Source organism: Schistosoma haematobium, chromosome ZW (genome assembly GCF_000699445.3).
Source record: "Schistosoma haematobium chromosome ZW, whole genome shotgun sequence".
In the NCBI taxonomy this organism is placed as follows: domain Eukaryota; kingdom Metazoa; phylum Platyhelminthes; class Trematoda; order Strigeidida; family Schistosomatidae; genus Schistosoma; species Schistosoma haematobium.
This window is the reverse complement of record NC_067195.1, coordinates 19,056,087-19,069,547: the sequence shown is the minus strand read 5'-3', so window position 1 is coordinate 19,069,547 and position 13,461 is coordinate 19,056,087. Positions and strand designations below refer to the sequence as shown.

Sequence of the window (13,461 nt, the reverse complement as noted above, 5' to 3'; positions counted from 1 at the left end):
AAACTCAAAATTTGGATTATGTTTCAATTTAAAATAAAAGCAAAAACAGAGGAATAACTTAATTTGCCTCTTTTCTGTCTAGTACACAAATTTTAGATCCATTACTACTGACTGACATTAATTTAATCTGTATCACTGTGACCGAGACTTTATTTTTAAAAATTTCCTTATCGATATTTTTATAAAGATATTACTTTAATGAACAAAATATCAATTAAACAATCTATTTCATAACCTGAATTGGTTTATATGACGTAATAATATAGTTCTTCTTATTTCCATTTATCAATATCACTTTCAACTAGATTAAAACGATATATATTAACCTTTAGATATATTTATTTGTCTGTACTTCGAATAGTTAAAATGATTGAATGAAATAGTCATAAATAAATAGTCATCATGGGTTTTAAAGACCACCACAGTAAATAGAAGTTTGAATTGTTCAGTCGACGTTTAAAAATGAATTATGATGTTAATAAATAAGGTACTGTTTTACATGTATTCATCACTCTGCTTCTGATGTACGTCAGTGGATGAACAATAAAAATTTAATAATAGTAATAACTGTGCAATCTAAATTTTTGTTGGTCTGAATTCCTTTTGAAAGATATTAAACGAACGATTCTAAAACATTACAAATCCTCGTTTAATCCAAAGCTGTGATATTACCAGAAGAATATGTGTACTTTACTATTCATAAGGAGCTAGAATCAATCATGTGCTATTTTGTAAACTAAACATTTGATTTTTACTACGTTTAAAATTATGAATTCGTTATAACATGAATATAGACAGTTGATGACATAAACTTACCAATAAACTATATCATTTGTATATTCTAAACTATCATGTTGATAAGTAAAATCTGTTACATATAAATTCATATACCTGAACATTCATTTTAAAGTGTGCTTAGATCCATAATAATTTATTTACTGATGAGTAAGCGAAAAAGAGACAACATATCAGTAATATATTAGTAGTTCTCGAAATAGTGAAAAACAAACATCACACTATTTGTGAAGATGATATTTGACATAACTACACCGCATAGAATTTAAACAATTCCAACGTTTCGTCCAGCAAACTTGTCTGAATGTCTTCAGTGTAATAATCAAAATTAAAATTATCAAAGAATACATAACATTTAACAATCAAATCTACACTAAATACTTATTCAATCATATTCAGATAGATGTCGACTCTAGTTAGTAGGAAATTAATTTGAGTCAGTAAGATATGAATCACGTGAAAGGTGCACAATGTGAAAATAAATGAATGAGTGATTGTGTGTGTGTGTAAGTTAATAATAGTTGTCATTTGGTGAATGACTATTAATCATTTGTTTATTCAACGGTAAAAACAAAAGTGCAAATTGAAAATATCTTCAAATACATAGTTATGATGTTAAAATATTCGAATTAATTTCTGTCAGAAAAAGGGCTGCACGTAACATAAACAGAGTGGATAGAGAAAAGGTTCAAATTACTTGTTGATGATCATTTGCTAGGAGGAGGCTAGTTGAATGCCATCTCTTCTGATCAGGCTGTTCTGAATGGTCCATATATATAGTGCTCCTGTTGTCAATGTTTCTTGATGCACACCAAACTCATTCTGAAGTATTTCGGTCCCTTCAAAGTTGATCTTGTGTCTTGTTTCTAACGATATTTGAAGATATTTTCAATTTGCACTTTTATTTTTACCGTTGAATAAACAAATGATTAATAGTCATTCACCAAATGACAACTATTATTAACTTACACACACACACAATCACTCATTCGTTTATTTTCACATTTTGTACTTTTCACGTGATTCATATCTTACTGACTCAAATTAATTTCCTACTAACTAAAGTCGACATCTATCTGAATATGATTAAATAAGTATTTAGTGTAGATTTGATTGTTAAATGTTATGTATTCTTTGATAATTTTAACTTTGATTATTACACTGAAGACATTCAGACAAGTTTGCTGGACGAAACGTTGGAATTATCTAAATTCTATGCGGTGTAGTTATGTCAAATATCATCTTCACAAATAAGGATTAACTTCTTCAAATCTGATAGTGATTAGAGATTTTTTCCACAACAACTAATATCATATTCATGTTAGTATAAACAACGGAGTAAACATTAATGACAGTACTAAGAAAAGTAAATACACACAATATTGTGAAATACAACTCTAAGACGGAAATATGGACGAGTCGCGATTACAATTTATTAAAGAATGATGAAAAGTGGTGGACTAAAAAGAGTAATAAGATACTTGGGTAGTTTTTACTTTGCATTTATTTCTCACTAAATACTAATTTTAATTGTATGCTTTCTTTCGACTAAGTGTTATTAAATCGACTTACTGATCACAAAATAAAGTCGATTAAAATAAAGACGATTTCCAGTTCACGTGTATCCACCTTTCGGTGGTGGTTGTGTTCTTTGAGCTACGTGATGTAGTTACGAAGTTTCTAATCAATGTCCTGGAAATTTATAAATGGAATAAGCTCTAAAGATGTCCAAAATGATAATGAAACTTTGGCAAATAAACTATCCAGAGCAAATAACACAGATTCTACCAAAATATAGTCCTAATTAGTAACTAATGAACATTTATTATTTGTGGTGTTGCATGGTCAGTTACTTTTAATTACACAATTACTTAAGTTATGATTATTAAAGAGGGGCTGCAGACCATTCATTTGAATTTATTATGTACTTACTAAGGAATTTTGAGAAATCTGTGGATTTACATGACCTGTCGATCATGAAGCGAATAAAGGAACGATATTCGTGAATTTACTATTGATAGTCCGTGTAACAAACAAAATATGAAGGAAGTTAGGAAATTGTGTTAGTTGAAATGTCAAGGTTTCAGTTTTTTGAGGTTTTTACACAAATTATTCACAAACGATTAACAGCTGTTATAAAATTTTTTAACGATGCAAAACAGAAACTGATAACCATTTATCATCAAATCTGAAATATGAAAAAATCAGCTTAAGGCATTAAAAAAATAATAACTCACATCACGTCGTAAAGCTTTATGGAATGCTTTCGGTAGCGTTTTCTGGCTTGATTTATAAAATCGATGATAAGAAGGGGCAGTGGGTTCCAAAATGAATTGGCCTATTTTAAACGAATAATTTGAAAAATGAAAGAATTTGTATAAAGTGATAAAAAAATAGCTCAACAGTGTTAAGATATGATGACACCAGAGCAACACAATGGAGATATAATGAGAATTTACGAAAATCTGTCAATTTATAAATATATAATCACGAGCACAAATGACTGATCGATGAGTGGTAACTAGTGTCATGTTTGTCTAATCTCCTTAGTGGTAACAGAAGTCTCTTGAAGTTGCAGTGTCGTCATCAGTCTAAATACCTCAACATCACGTACACCATGTAGAGACGGTAAGTGGTCGGAAGTAGTCGACAGGAAACACTGGACGTTCATGCTAGTTGGCAATTGTCAACAAGGTGAGACCTGACTGACTGACTAATCTTGAGAGAACTGATGCTCACCATGGGATTTGGATACGTATCACCAAACTTCACAGTTTGAAACGTTACGATTGAGACTATATTAATGAGAACAGTAAAAAAGCAACTTCTACTGTGTTTATGACTTTTTAACTAAAAGTAAGAGAAGCATATAAAAGCCTAATATATGTGTATAAAATGCAACTGCGAGTCATATTTAAAACAAAAGCAATATTCAGTGTTCATTAACTAATAAGAAACAAAGATCATGATGAATAAAATAGTAATGTGAATATGTGACTTCGAATGGTTTTACCTATTCAACATTAACCAAAACCTCAAAAGAGCATTGGTTTGCACAGTTTGACGAAATAATTGAATACCATTCAGCTATGTTTATAAATATAAAACATAATTACATATGTTTAAGTAGTTTTCTGGGTCATTTTAATTTTATAAGTCAACCAATTCTAAGGCTGTTGCTTGTCAATACATGTTATCAGAGTATTGGTTAAAAAACACAATTTTTGATATTGTTATCATCTACACGTTTTCTTTTAGAGATTTTATGAGGCATACACTATTTACTAGTACACATTTTAATTTTTTCCACGAATGAAAAATCACAAAGATACGTAGTGTATAAGATTACAAATTAAAATTAAAAAAATATTAGCATTCGGCATTTTCATAATAATATTACCTATTTATTTCAATACAAAATCATGAGAATAGATGTGTATGTTGTTGGAATTAGACAATATAACGTAGGATCCAACTCAAATGTGAGTCGGACAAAGTTGTCACGTCAAATTTAGCATAAAGAGGAGATATGGCAAGGACATTGAAATATTAATATTATTGTGCAAATAACTGAGCGATAATCAGAAAAAGAAAAGAAATCGCAAAAAATCAATCATACACAATGTTGCAACAAGTTCCTGTTATATTGCCGCTAATTATGTTGAATTAATAAACAGGCTGGAGTGGAGTGTCGTTGGATGGGCCTGAATATTGTACATTTTATTTCATTTAATCTACATGAAATCTTGTACCAATGAGATTTTGTTAGGGGCACTGATTAAGCTTTTGACGTAGAGGTCTAATCCACAAGACAATGCGGCAACGTCACGAGCTCTCGTCTCATGGTAGCAGGTGATTAAAACAAGGTTCACACGCCACTCATTCCCTCATGATCTTGAAGCTCTAGTACACTACATGTTTGGAACTACGGTTTTCTAACTCCCCTCGGTGGAAATTCTGCATCTCTCACTTTAGTAAACAACATCCTCCCACTTGAAGACAACGAGAAAGACCTCCCTAGCAAAGGTTGAAAACGCAAATTCCTACGAGAAAATTTTAACAGAGTGACAGAACTCTCCTCAACCTCGACCGTCTCAGGGCCCATAACCATAAACACACGCTGCAAGAGAGTGTGTTACACTGGTTTTCAAAAGAACTAAGCATTTACATTCGTTACAATCTGAATAACACACATTAATCATGTACCGCAACCACGCAAATATCAAGGACCCTGGTGGACCATTCTACTTAATTTGCAAAATCTTTCCTTTTCGAAGCCGCATAATCTTTATCTTCAATTTTTCTTAATATTATATGCTCTTCGATTACGTATATGCTTGATTTCATTTCCTTGTGCTGATATGCTGCAGCAACTTGAGTCAATGTACATTTATATCTGGCTCTGTGTTGATTATGACTGAATGAAGTCACAATAATTCATTGCATATTTTGTAATAAAAACAAGTAATGACAGGATCACGAAAAGAAATTGATTCAAACTCAGATGGATGGATTTTTTACATCGAAAATTCACAAATTTCAAGATTAGAAAGTGATTAACAAGCTTGATAAATTCGCAAGCAAATACACTATACATATAGTGAAGCTTCATTCATTTTTTAGCAAAAGATACTTCATTTGACCTATTCATGTGCTTATCAGTTTTTAAATGGTGTACCTCTATGCTGGGGGCTTTATGTTTAACATGTATATTGCTTAGAAAATCTGTATTGATTGGAATGTATACACGTTTACTTATTACCAACTAAGCTAAATGGGTCAATTTAGAGTCCAAAGAAGTGATATCACCTTACTATAAGCTCACTTTTATAAACCACTAAAATTTAATCAACTGCAATACAATGACACAGTGCTTACCTCTTTGTTCGACTGGAAGTGACTCTACACTTGAATCAGAAAGAATACATTTTGTTGAAAAATTGACAGACAACGGTTCAATTGATATATTTTCAATATTTGAAGACAAACTCGCCAACATAAATTTTTCTACATTTGCGGTTTTCGAGTCTTCTGCAACCTGAGTGCAGTTGATGAGAGCAAAATATTGAACGGAGAGTAACGATAACAAAAGAAAATTTATAGTTTTACAACACAGCTTGTTGTAGTTAGACAACGATTTAAAACCAGTAAGCACTAGGCACCTCGTTTAGTCCAGATGTAGGACTCCTAAGTACCGAGCAGCCAAAATCACACAGACGACCGGACCTGGGACCTTTAGGCATCGTGATGAACGCTCAATCATGAGACCACTGAGATTCAATCCAATGTTTAACATCCTCAACTTTATTCAATTGGATATATTACGCTTCCAGCATCGTTGGTTACTGGTGATACATGACTTACACGTGACACCGTCACGACTTCGAAATAGGATTTCAAGAATTGCTTCTGGATGTTAGTAAACAGTAAACACATCGTCATATTTTAACATAGAAAATGAAAGGCCTTTATGCCCCTGGTTCGTTCACTAGTGAGGTAGTAGACATTCACCACTGGGAAGTAACATATTAGAACGAAACAGCTGTCCAGTGGTTTCCGGTTTAAAATGGTTGTTTAACTAAATTCAGTTCGTGAAGTAAATCACGTAACTGGACAACTTCTATAAAAAATGAATCTGATATTGGTAATCAAAGTCCCAGGGTTACTGATTTGGGCACAAACAATCTGATATTATAAGGTATAACAAAATCTAAGCTCAAAATCCAGTAGAACACATTGAGAAAACATTGCTCTGAAAATCAAACGGAAATTAAACCAAGGAAAATATTTCAGGACAAAAATGAAAAACATATTCAGTGATAAACATCAGTGATTAACAAAGGGAATCTGGTGCATATGAGAATTTACAGATTGGCAATGGAGGAATATTTTGGACTCAAAAAAACAATCAGTCAACAGTAAAGTCAAGATTTTCAATGTAAACGTCAAAACAGTTCTATTGTACGTAGCTGACATTTGGTAAATTACCACAACCATCATCAAAAAAGTATAGGTATTTATAAACAGTTATCTGTGATAGACACTAGCTATAACCTACTGAGATAGAGAGCAAACCACCTTAGAGATGGTGTTATAATGATCGACGTCCGAAATCTGATAATGATACACAACGTGCCACGCGCTAACACTTCAACTGACTACTTGAGCGAGTACACAAGAGTGGACAAGAAAGTATATTGGGTAACACACAAATAATTATATATATATATATATATATATATATATATATATATATATATATATATATATATATATATATATTTCAAAAATGGAAGACATGTAAACAATGTAGTGAATTGAGAATTGTAAACCATCGGACTCCGGCTCAGTGGTCTGAAAACAAACCTCCAGTCACGAGGCCTTAAGGACCTGAGATCAGTCGCAGATGGGGTCGGAGAACGAAACAACTGATTGATGTTTTCTAGTTTGCAGTGGTAAGTTATGCAAATCATGAAAAACAACTTAATTCTAAGGAACGCAAAATTCAAATTATATATGAGGATTTTCGATGGTAGCGTAATGCATCTGGCTTTTAGAGATAATAGCTTAATTTGCAAAAAAGGGTGACTTACTGCTTCACTGGGTAAGGTTGTAACATCCGAGGAAGAAATCGCCTTCAATTTGCATGTTAACTTCATATTTTCTTCTAGGTTATTGGCATAGTGATTGTTAATAAACTCAGGTTCAATGGTACATTTATCAGAGTCAGATTTATCTATTGTAGGTCGATGATCATCAGCAATATCAGTATTACTTGTTATCACTAGAAGATCATTCAAATCTGATTTTTGGATACATTGTGCAGCGCATTCATGAAGCCATGCCATAATTCCATTATTTAAATCAGTCAATTGCTCTAGAATATCTTTTTGCAGATTATGTAGAAATTTGGCCAATTTTATAATTACCTCAGTACTAAATTTGTAATTAAATAGATAACAATTTAATAATATTCACTGGATGACAGAATGAAACACACAAAAAATTTAGAAATAGGATACGGATTTGTGTTTGTCCTAATTTAACTGAAGTGAGTAGTAATTAGTAACAATAAATGACCCCATATATCCACAAATAATAAAACATTACTAGTAACCGAAGGTCTGAGATAACATATCGATATTCTGTAGAGTTACCAGGTTGTGATAGAAGAAACATTTTACAAATGGATACTGTTTGACTATCAGGTATCATTACAAGACGGTTCTATGTTGTCATTTACGAAGTAAATGTGCAAGGAAAGTGAATATTCCGACATGTAAACCAAATATGGGGCAGAGAGACTTTGCCATCTCAAGTACTATTTATATTTAATTTGAACGGTATTGTGAATACATATAATTCAGATTGAGGGGACCCAAATATCGGATGCGGTAGTTAGTCTTTAAGAAAATCTACGGTAAATCACCAGCCACTCAGACTCATGGTGCTGAAACTAAAAAAGAATTAATTATCAAAATGGGGGGATAAACCAGCTAAATAAGGACCGATAATCATGTTTCAAGATAATTTAGTATGTAACGAATGTATTACGTAAGCAGGTGAACGATTAGTATATATTTCATTTACCCAAAACCACAACGCATATATCCCTGTATGGATGACTTATATGCATACAGTCATTCAGATACGGCATTAAAACTTCCTGTACATTACAAGTCATCTTACTCTGCATTGGTAGTTAGAAATGCATTAAAAAGCGTGGATTGACTGTTGGTCAGTCATGAGCAAAGTAGAACCTGATATATATGTAGGTTTGTTTAAATTCCCACACAAACTGAATCGGGTCGGAGAACATAGCATATATTATCTCTGTGATTCATGAGGAAATCATTCATAGAAAGTCACTTTGTGGGATGTAGCAGTTAATCATGAAAAGCAGTTTACCGTATTTCAATTTTTAGTTACCATTAACTAATATTTTATAAATTTAAATAAACTAGTGCAATAGTACTGTACTGACGTGTAGACAAATTCAAAATAGAAATAAATCCTACACTGATACAGATATACACATATCGTATGCTAAGTTGAAAAAATATGAGAGGTATTACTGACCTTATCGCTATGGTATAATTACTCCGTAGGCCTTCAATTTTCAATCCTCTTCTGTTGGAACGTAGCAAGAAATGAATTGTTTCATTTCTATTTAGTACTTCAATAGCACTGGGTGTGCAATTATCTGAAAAAAAACGAAACAGATGTGGGTAATTTTAAATTTACCTCATCACAAGAGAAACTATCAGGTGGACAATCTTAAAAGAAGTTTTATGTAACAGATGTATTGTGGATAAGACGCACATTTCGTCATATTTGGGATTAGTCAACCAGATGTACCTACATTCCAGTAATAACATTCATATTGAGACTCTATCCAAGTAAATTACACTCAGTGAATAATGTTTTGAGGTTTGAAACGAAAAGTACTGGGTTTGAGCTTCTGTGTGGAAATCAAAACTACGATGCAAGTACATACAGATAATGAGTCCTAATTAGGATGAAACGCGTTTCTTATATTCCACTATTAATGACGATCAGAGCTCAAATGAATTTTAGAGGAAGTTCAACCATCCTAGAATAACTATAAACTGTGAGCACTGTTATTAAACCTTCGGGAATGCAACTTCCTACGCAAATATCTTCTATTAGTCTATCTAATTCCCATACTCAATATTTAACGAGGTACGTAGTATTTGCACTGAACTGTAGATTACAACATACGTTATTAAAAGGTCTAGAATGAGAAAACAGTAAAAATAAGAGACAACATATTGGAGTAACACTAACTTGAAGGATTTTGTTGGCCAGACACATAAGTCTCCTCGTCAGGGATACTTTTTGTTGCGTATTCTATGTCCGATGGCTTGTTTAAACCATAAACATCTTCGTTTAATGAAACGAAATTGACTGGATCGGACAATTTCGCTTGCTCATGTGTGGATAATGGAAAAGATTCAAATAAACGTAGAATAGCGCCAATATGTTTTTCGAATAAATTGGAACGAAAATCACACAAGTGCCACTAGAACGGAAATTAAGAAAAACGATATTACTTAAAGGACTTCGTATATTTAAAGTTTCGCAGAAATACCAGATGGACGGGTTTTCAAAAAAGGTATTACGGTATTACTTAACGAAATATTGTGAATATAAAATCTGTCTTTGTTAGAGTTAATATAGACGTCTGCAGTAAATTCGAGACCGATTTCTAATACAAATAAGGTAAAACAGATTCGCTCATCATCTGTCAATCATAAAAGGTTATTTCGCGAGCGTTAATCCGAAGACACTATGGCATCTTCGTCCGATTTGGCCGGCTTTAATATCGTACTAAGAGCTAGAGCTGAGATAGCACTGATCAATTGAATCCCCATTAACAGTAGCTTATGTCCAATTTGATTACAAAGCTCCATCAAAGTCAGAAAACATCGGTTTGGAAAACGATATCTATTCGTTATATTTGCCCATTCCCTAAACAGAATGCAACCCCGATGCAATCAAGGATGAGTTTTATCAAAAATTGGGAAATCTTCTCAAGAAAGCACGTTTCGCAAATATTTTAGTGCCAGCCGGAAATTCGGATGCGCAGATTGGGCGTCTAGGTGGTCATTAAGGACTTGCTAGTCGCAGGTTAAATAACGACTGTCTCCCACAACTCACACAGATTACAACCAGTTTCTGGCTATCACTAATTATTAACACACTCATCATCGATCTGCTACATGACACTCTCGATCTCCATCTCACTGTGGACTTAGATTGATCACAATGAGATCAGCTACCGCTGGCGTGGTTGTGTACAAGACTATCAAAGTACGTGTCTGAACTCTGATCATGCCCTCGTTCACACTAACCTTATTTTACATTTCATTAGTCAGCAAACTGGTCTTCCTAAAAGGATTAATTTAAGCGCATTGGATGCAACAGCGTTTGGAACCAAACTTTAAATCGAGCTAGGTTCAGACCTAGCTAACAACCCACCCAAAATTATGGACAAGCACTGGCTGAATTTGCATGGTCCCATGAAAATGTCGAGTAAAGTCGCTTGCTACTTCGCAAAAGGTCATGTTTATAAGCCCAGGTTTCTCACAGTTAGTCAAGATATATCAGTCTTCTCTGGCCAACCGCGAGTTCGGCAATAAACGTAGATCTTCGCGTAAGAAAATTATCCAAAGTTTGTGTAAGGACCGAAGAGCCATTATATACTGATCTTGTTCACTTATTACCATTCGTTTAATTATTTTTGGTTGTTAACCCTCCTCCCTTTATATCTTAACAATTTCATTCAGTTGTTTGTGAGGCGCGTGTTTATTTAGGTGTTCATTTATACTAGTATTTATGTGAATAAATAAATACCATGATGTGTAATATTTGCTGGTGCACAAGCAGGTTTGAAGAATGTTAGGGTTGGAAAAACCAACATATAACACCAATCTTTGAAGTTACTGGTAATTGGACAGTCATATTAATAGATGTAAAGTGCCTGATTTAGGTCTGCGTGATTACTGTAACCAATGGCTAAGGAGTTTTGGTGACAGCTCAGAATGAATCGAAATGGTGCAGATCCATTCACTTTCTCTCTTGCCTTAGATCAAATGTTTTGAGAATACCTCACAAAAAGTTGACCAGCTTTGTGCCATAATTTGGAAAAGCTCATTACTTTTATACCGCACATCGAAACTGATTCGAGAAATACTAACATGAATGCATACCAGTAAATTAGGCATATTCCATAATTTGTAATATATAATTATACTAACCATTTTCCTGATTCTGTAATCCTTAATCAACCGGGATGCTTCGTAGAGTAATGACCGTCCAGTAGTGAGCATTTCTACACACGATATAGCTTCTACTTCATCAGCGTCACTCCATACGTTTTCTCTCTTAGTTAATAAAGATGTATCACTAGTCGAATCTTCAGTATGAGATGTATTCAATGAAGTAGAACTAACAGTATTTATTTCCGTAGGATCGATTAGAGCTGCATTACGAAGTGCTGAGTAAACCTGTTCAAGGATATCATCTGCAATGCCAGAAATTGTAACAAAACACCGCATTAACCACAAAACAAATGTAACTCGATCAGAAAATAGTCTGTGCGCAGATTTAACGTGTTGACTGGCAAGTGAAAGTTTAATTCCAACAGGTCTATGAGTTAAAAGAAAATCAGATATAAATTATAATCTACTAAAAAATCGATAAATCAACTGACGATAAGGGTAAAAACATTTAAATAACCCATTTTACAAGTTTAAAAACAAATAGGTACGATAAATAGTCAATGGTTGGAAAAGTTGATAGTTGAACTCTGTACAGATTCAAAATAAATGGAACTCAGTGACGAGGCGGGGACTTGGCAAAGGACAAAACAATACAAAATGAGGTTAAAATGATCAGATCCATATGAATCGGATAGTGATGTAATTATACATGCTAAAGAAATACCGGGAATGTATCACCATTATATAATTGGGAGAAATGGATTTACTGAGTTATAATCACATTGTATCAGAGTATAATGGAGCACTGAGGCAAATAGTTTAATTAAACATAAATCATGATTTCTCAGGTGTGTTGTATATACGTTTATTTATTTTAACACATAGACATTGGTACAAGGAGGCACCAAATACATATGTGCCACATAGATCTCATTTGATTTGTGTGAGGACTGTGATACTGCCCGGGTGCCCAAACCGAAATAGGTGCTTTTCTTAAGGGGGCAACACCCGGAGCCTTCGACCTGAAGGTCTGATCCACAAGGCAGTGGAGCAATGTCAGGAAATGCATTCTCATGGTAGCCGGTAACCAACGATTGGTTCATACGCCATTTGTTCCTTCAGAATACTGGAACCAGCCCATGTGCACCACTGGTTTGGAATCAGGGTTTTCCAATTTCCCTAGATAGACCTTCCATATCCACCAACCGCGTTAAAGCGCTGGACATTCGCTTTTCGTCCTCTCAATTTCGTAAACAACACCCCCGCCACGAGGAGGCAGTGAGTAGGACTTCCCTGGCAGAGGCTATATACGCGTGGCCATGTGAGAGCATTTCGAGATGGAAAGCGGACTGTCCCCACTCTCGGCCGTACCAGGGCATTTGGGGGCCATAGCTCAGTGGATAGAGCACTGGTCTAGTAAACCAGAGGTCGGGAGTTCGATCCTCCCTGGAGGCAGTGTGCTTGCAATCACTTCGAATTGCATGTACGTAGAGGATATCTTAATGTAGTAAATAGTAGGGTATAAGTAACTCAAGTATAATTAATACGGAAGTTTCGACGCGAACATCGACATTGGGATACAGGCACATGTAGTTGATGAGTTCTAAATAAGACGAAACGCATGTTTATTATTGAACTATTAGAAACTTTTAAAAATCTAATAAAGATTAATAATGACATTTGGAATTGGGGAATCATATGACTAACACAATAAATTGTAAAAACGACGATCGATATGATACTACCAAGGAGATATTCGAAACAGAATGCAATATGACGAGTTCAAACTATACCAAATGATTTTTTTTAACCAAAAATCGAGTTTACTGCGAAACGGATTGAAGACGAAAGCGTGCAATTGAAATGATGGACAATAATTATTCAACTTCATCGAAGAATGAAGGACCTATACTTCCCATAT

The 13,461-nt window shown here is 34.0% G+C and overlaps 1 protein-coding gene across 3 annotated transcripts in view; it reads right to left on the bottom strand.

Annotated features, from left to right (window-relative positions):
* The window catches only part of UBE2O_1 (E2/E3 hybrid ubiquitin-protein ligase ube2o), a gene marked incomplete at its 5' end in the record, with an annotated part of 44,982 nt that overhangs the window by 8,421 nt on the left and 23,100 nt on the right, over positions 1-13,461 (bottom strand). For all 3 annotated transcript variants that reach the window (XM_051210609.1, XM_012936977.3, XM_051210610.1), the window contains 6 exons: positions 3,033-3,133; positions 5,674-5,833; positions 7,389-7,731; positions 8,875-8,998; positions 9,604-9,838; positions 11,577-11,967. Coding sequence is in view for 2 of the 3 variants with exons in the window: in XM_012936977.3 (XP_012792431.2) it covers positions 3,033-3,133; positions 5,674-5,833; positions 7,389-7,731; positions 8,875-8,998; positions 9,604-9,838; positions 11,577-11,967 (1,354 nt within the window). The remainder of the gene's footprint in view (positions 1-3,032; positions 3,134-5,673; positions 5,834-7,388; positions 7,732-8,874; positions 8,999-9,603; positions 9,839-11,576; positions 11,968-13,461) is intronic.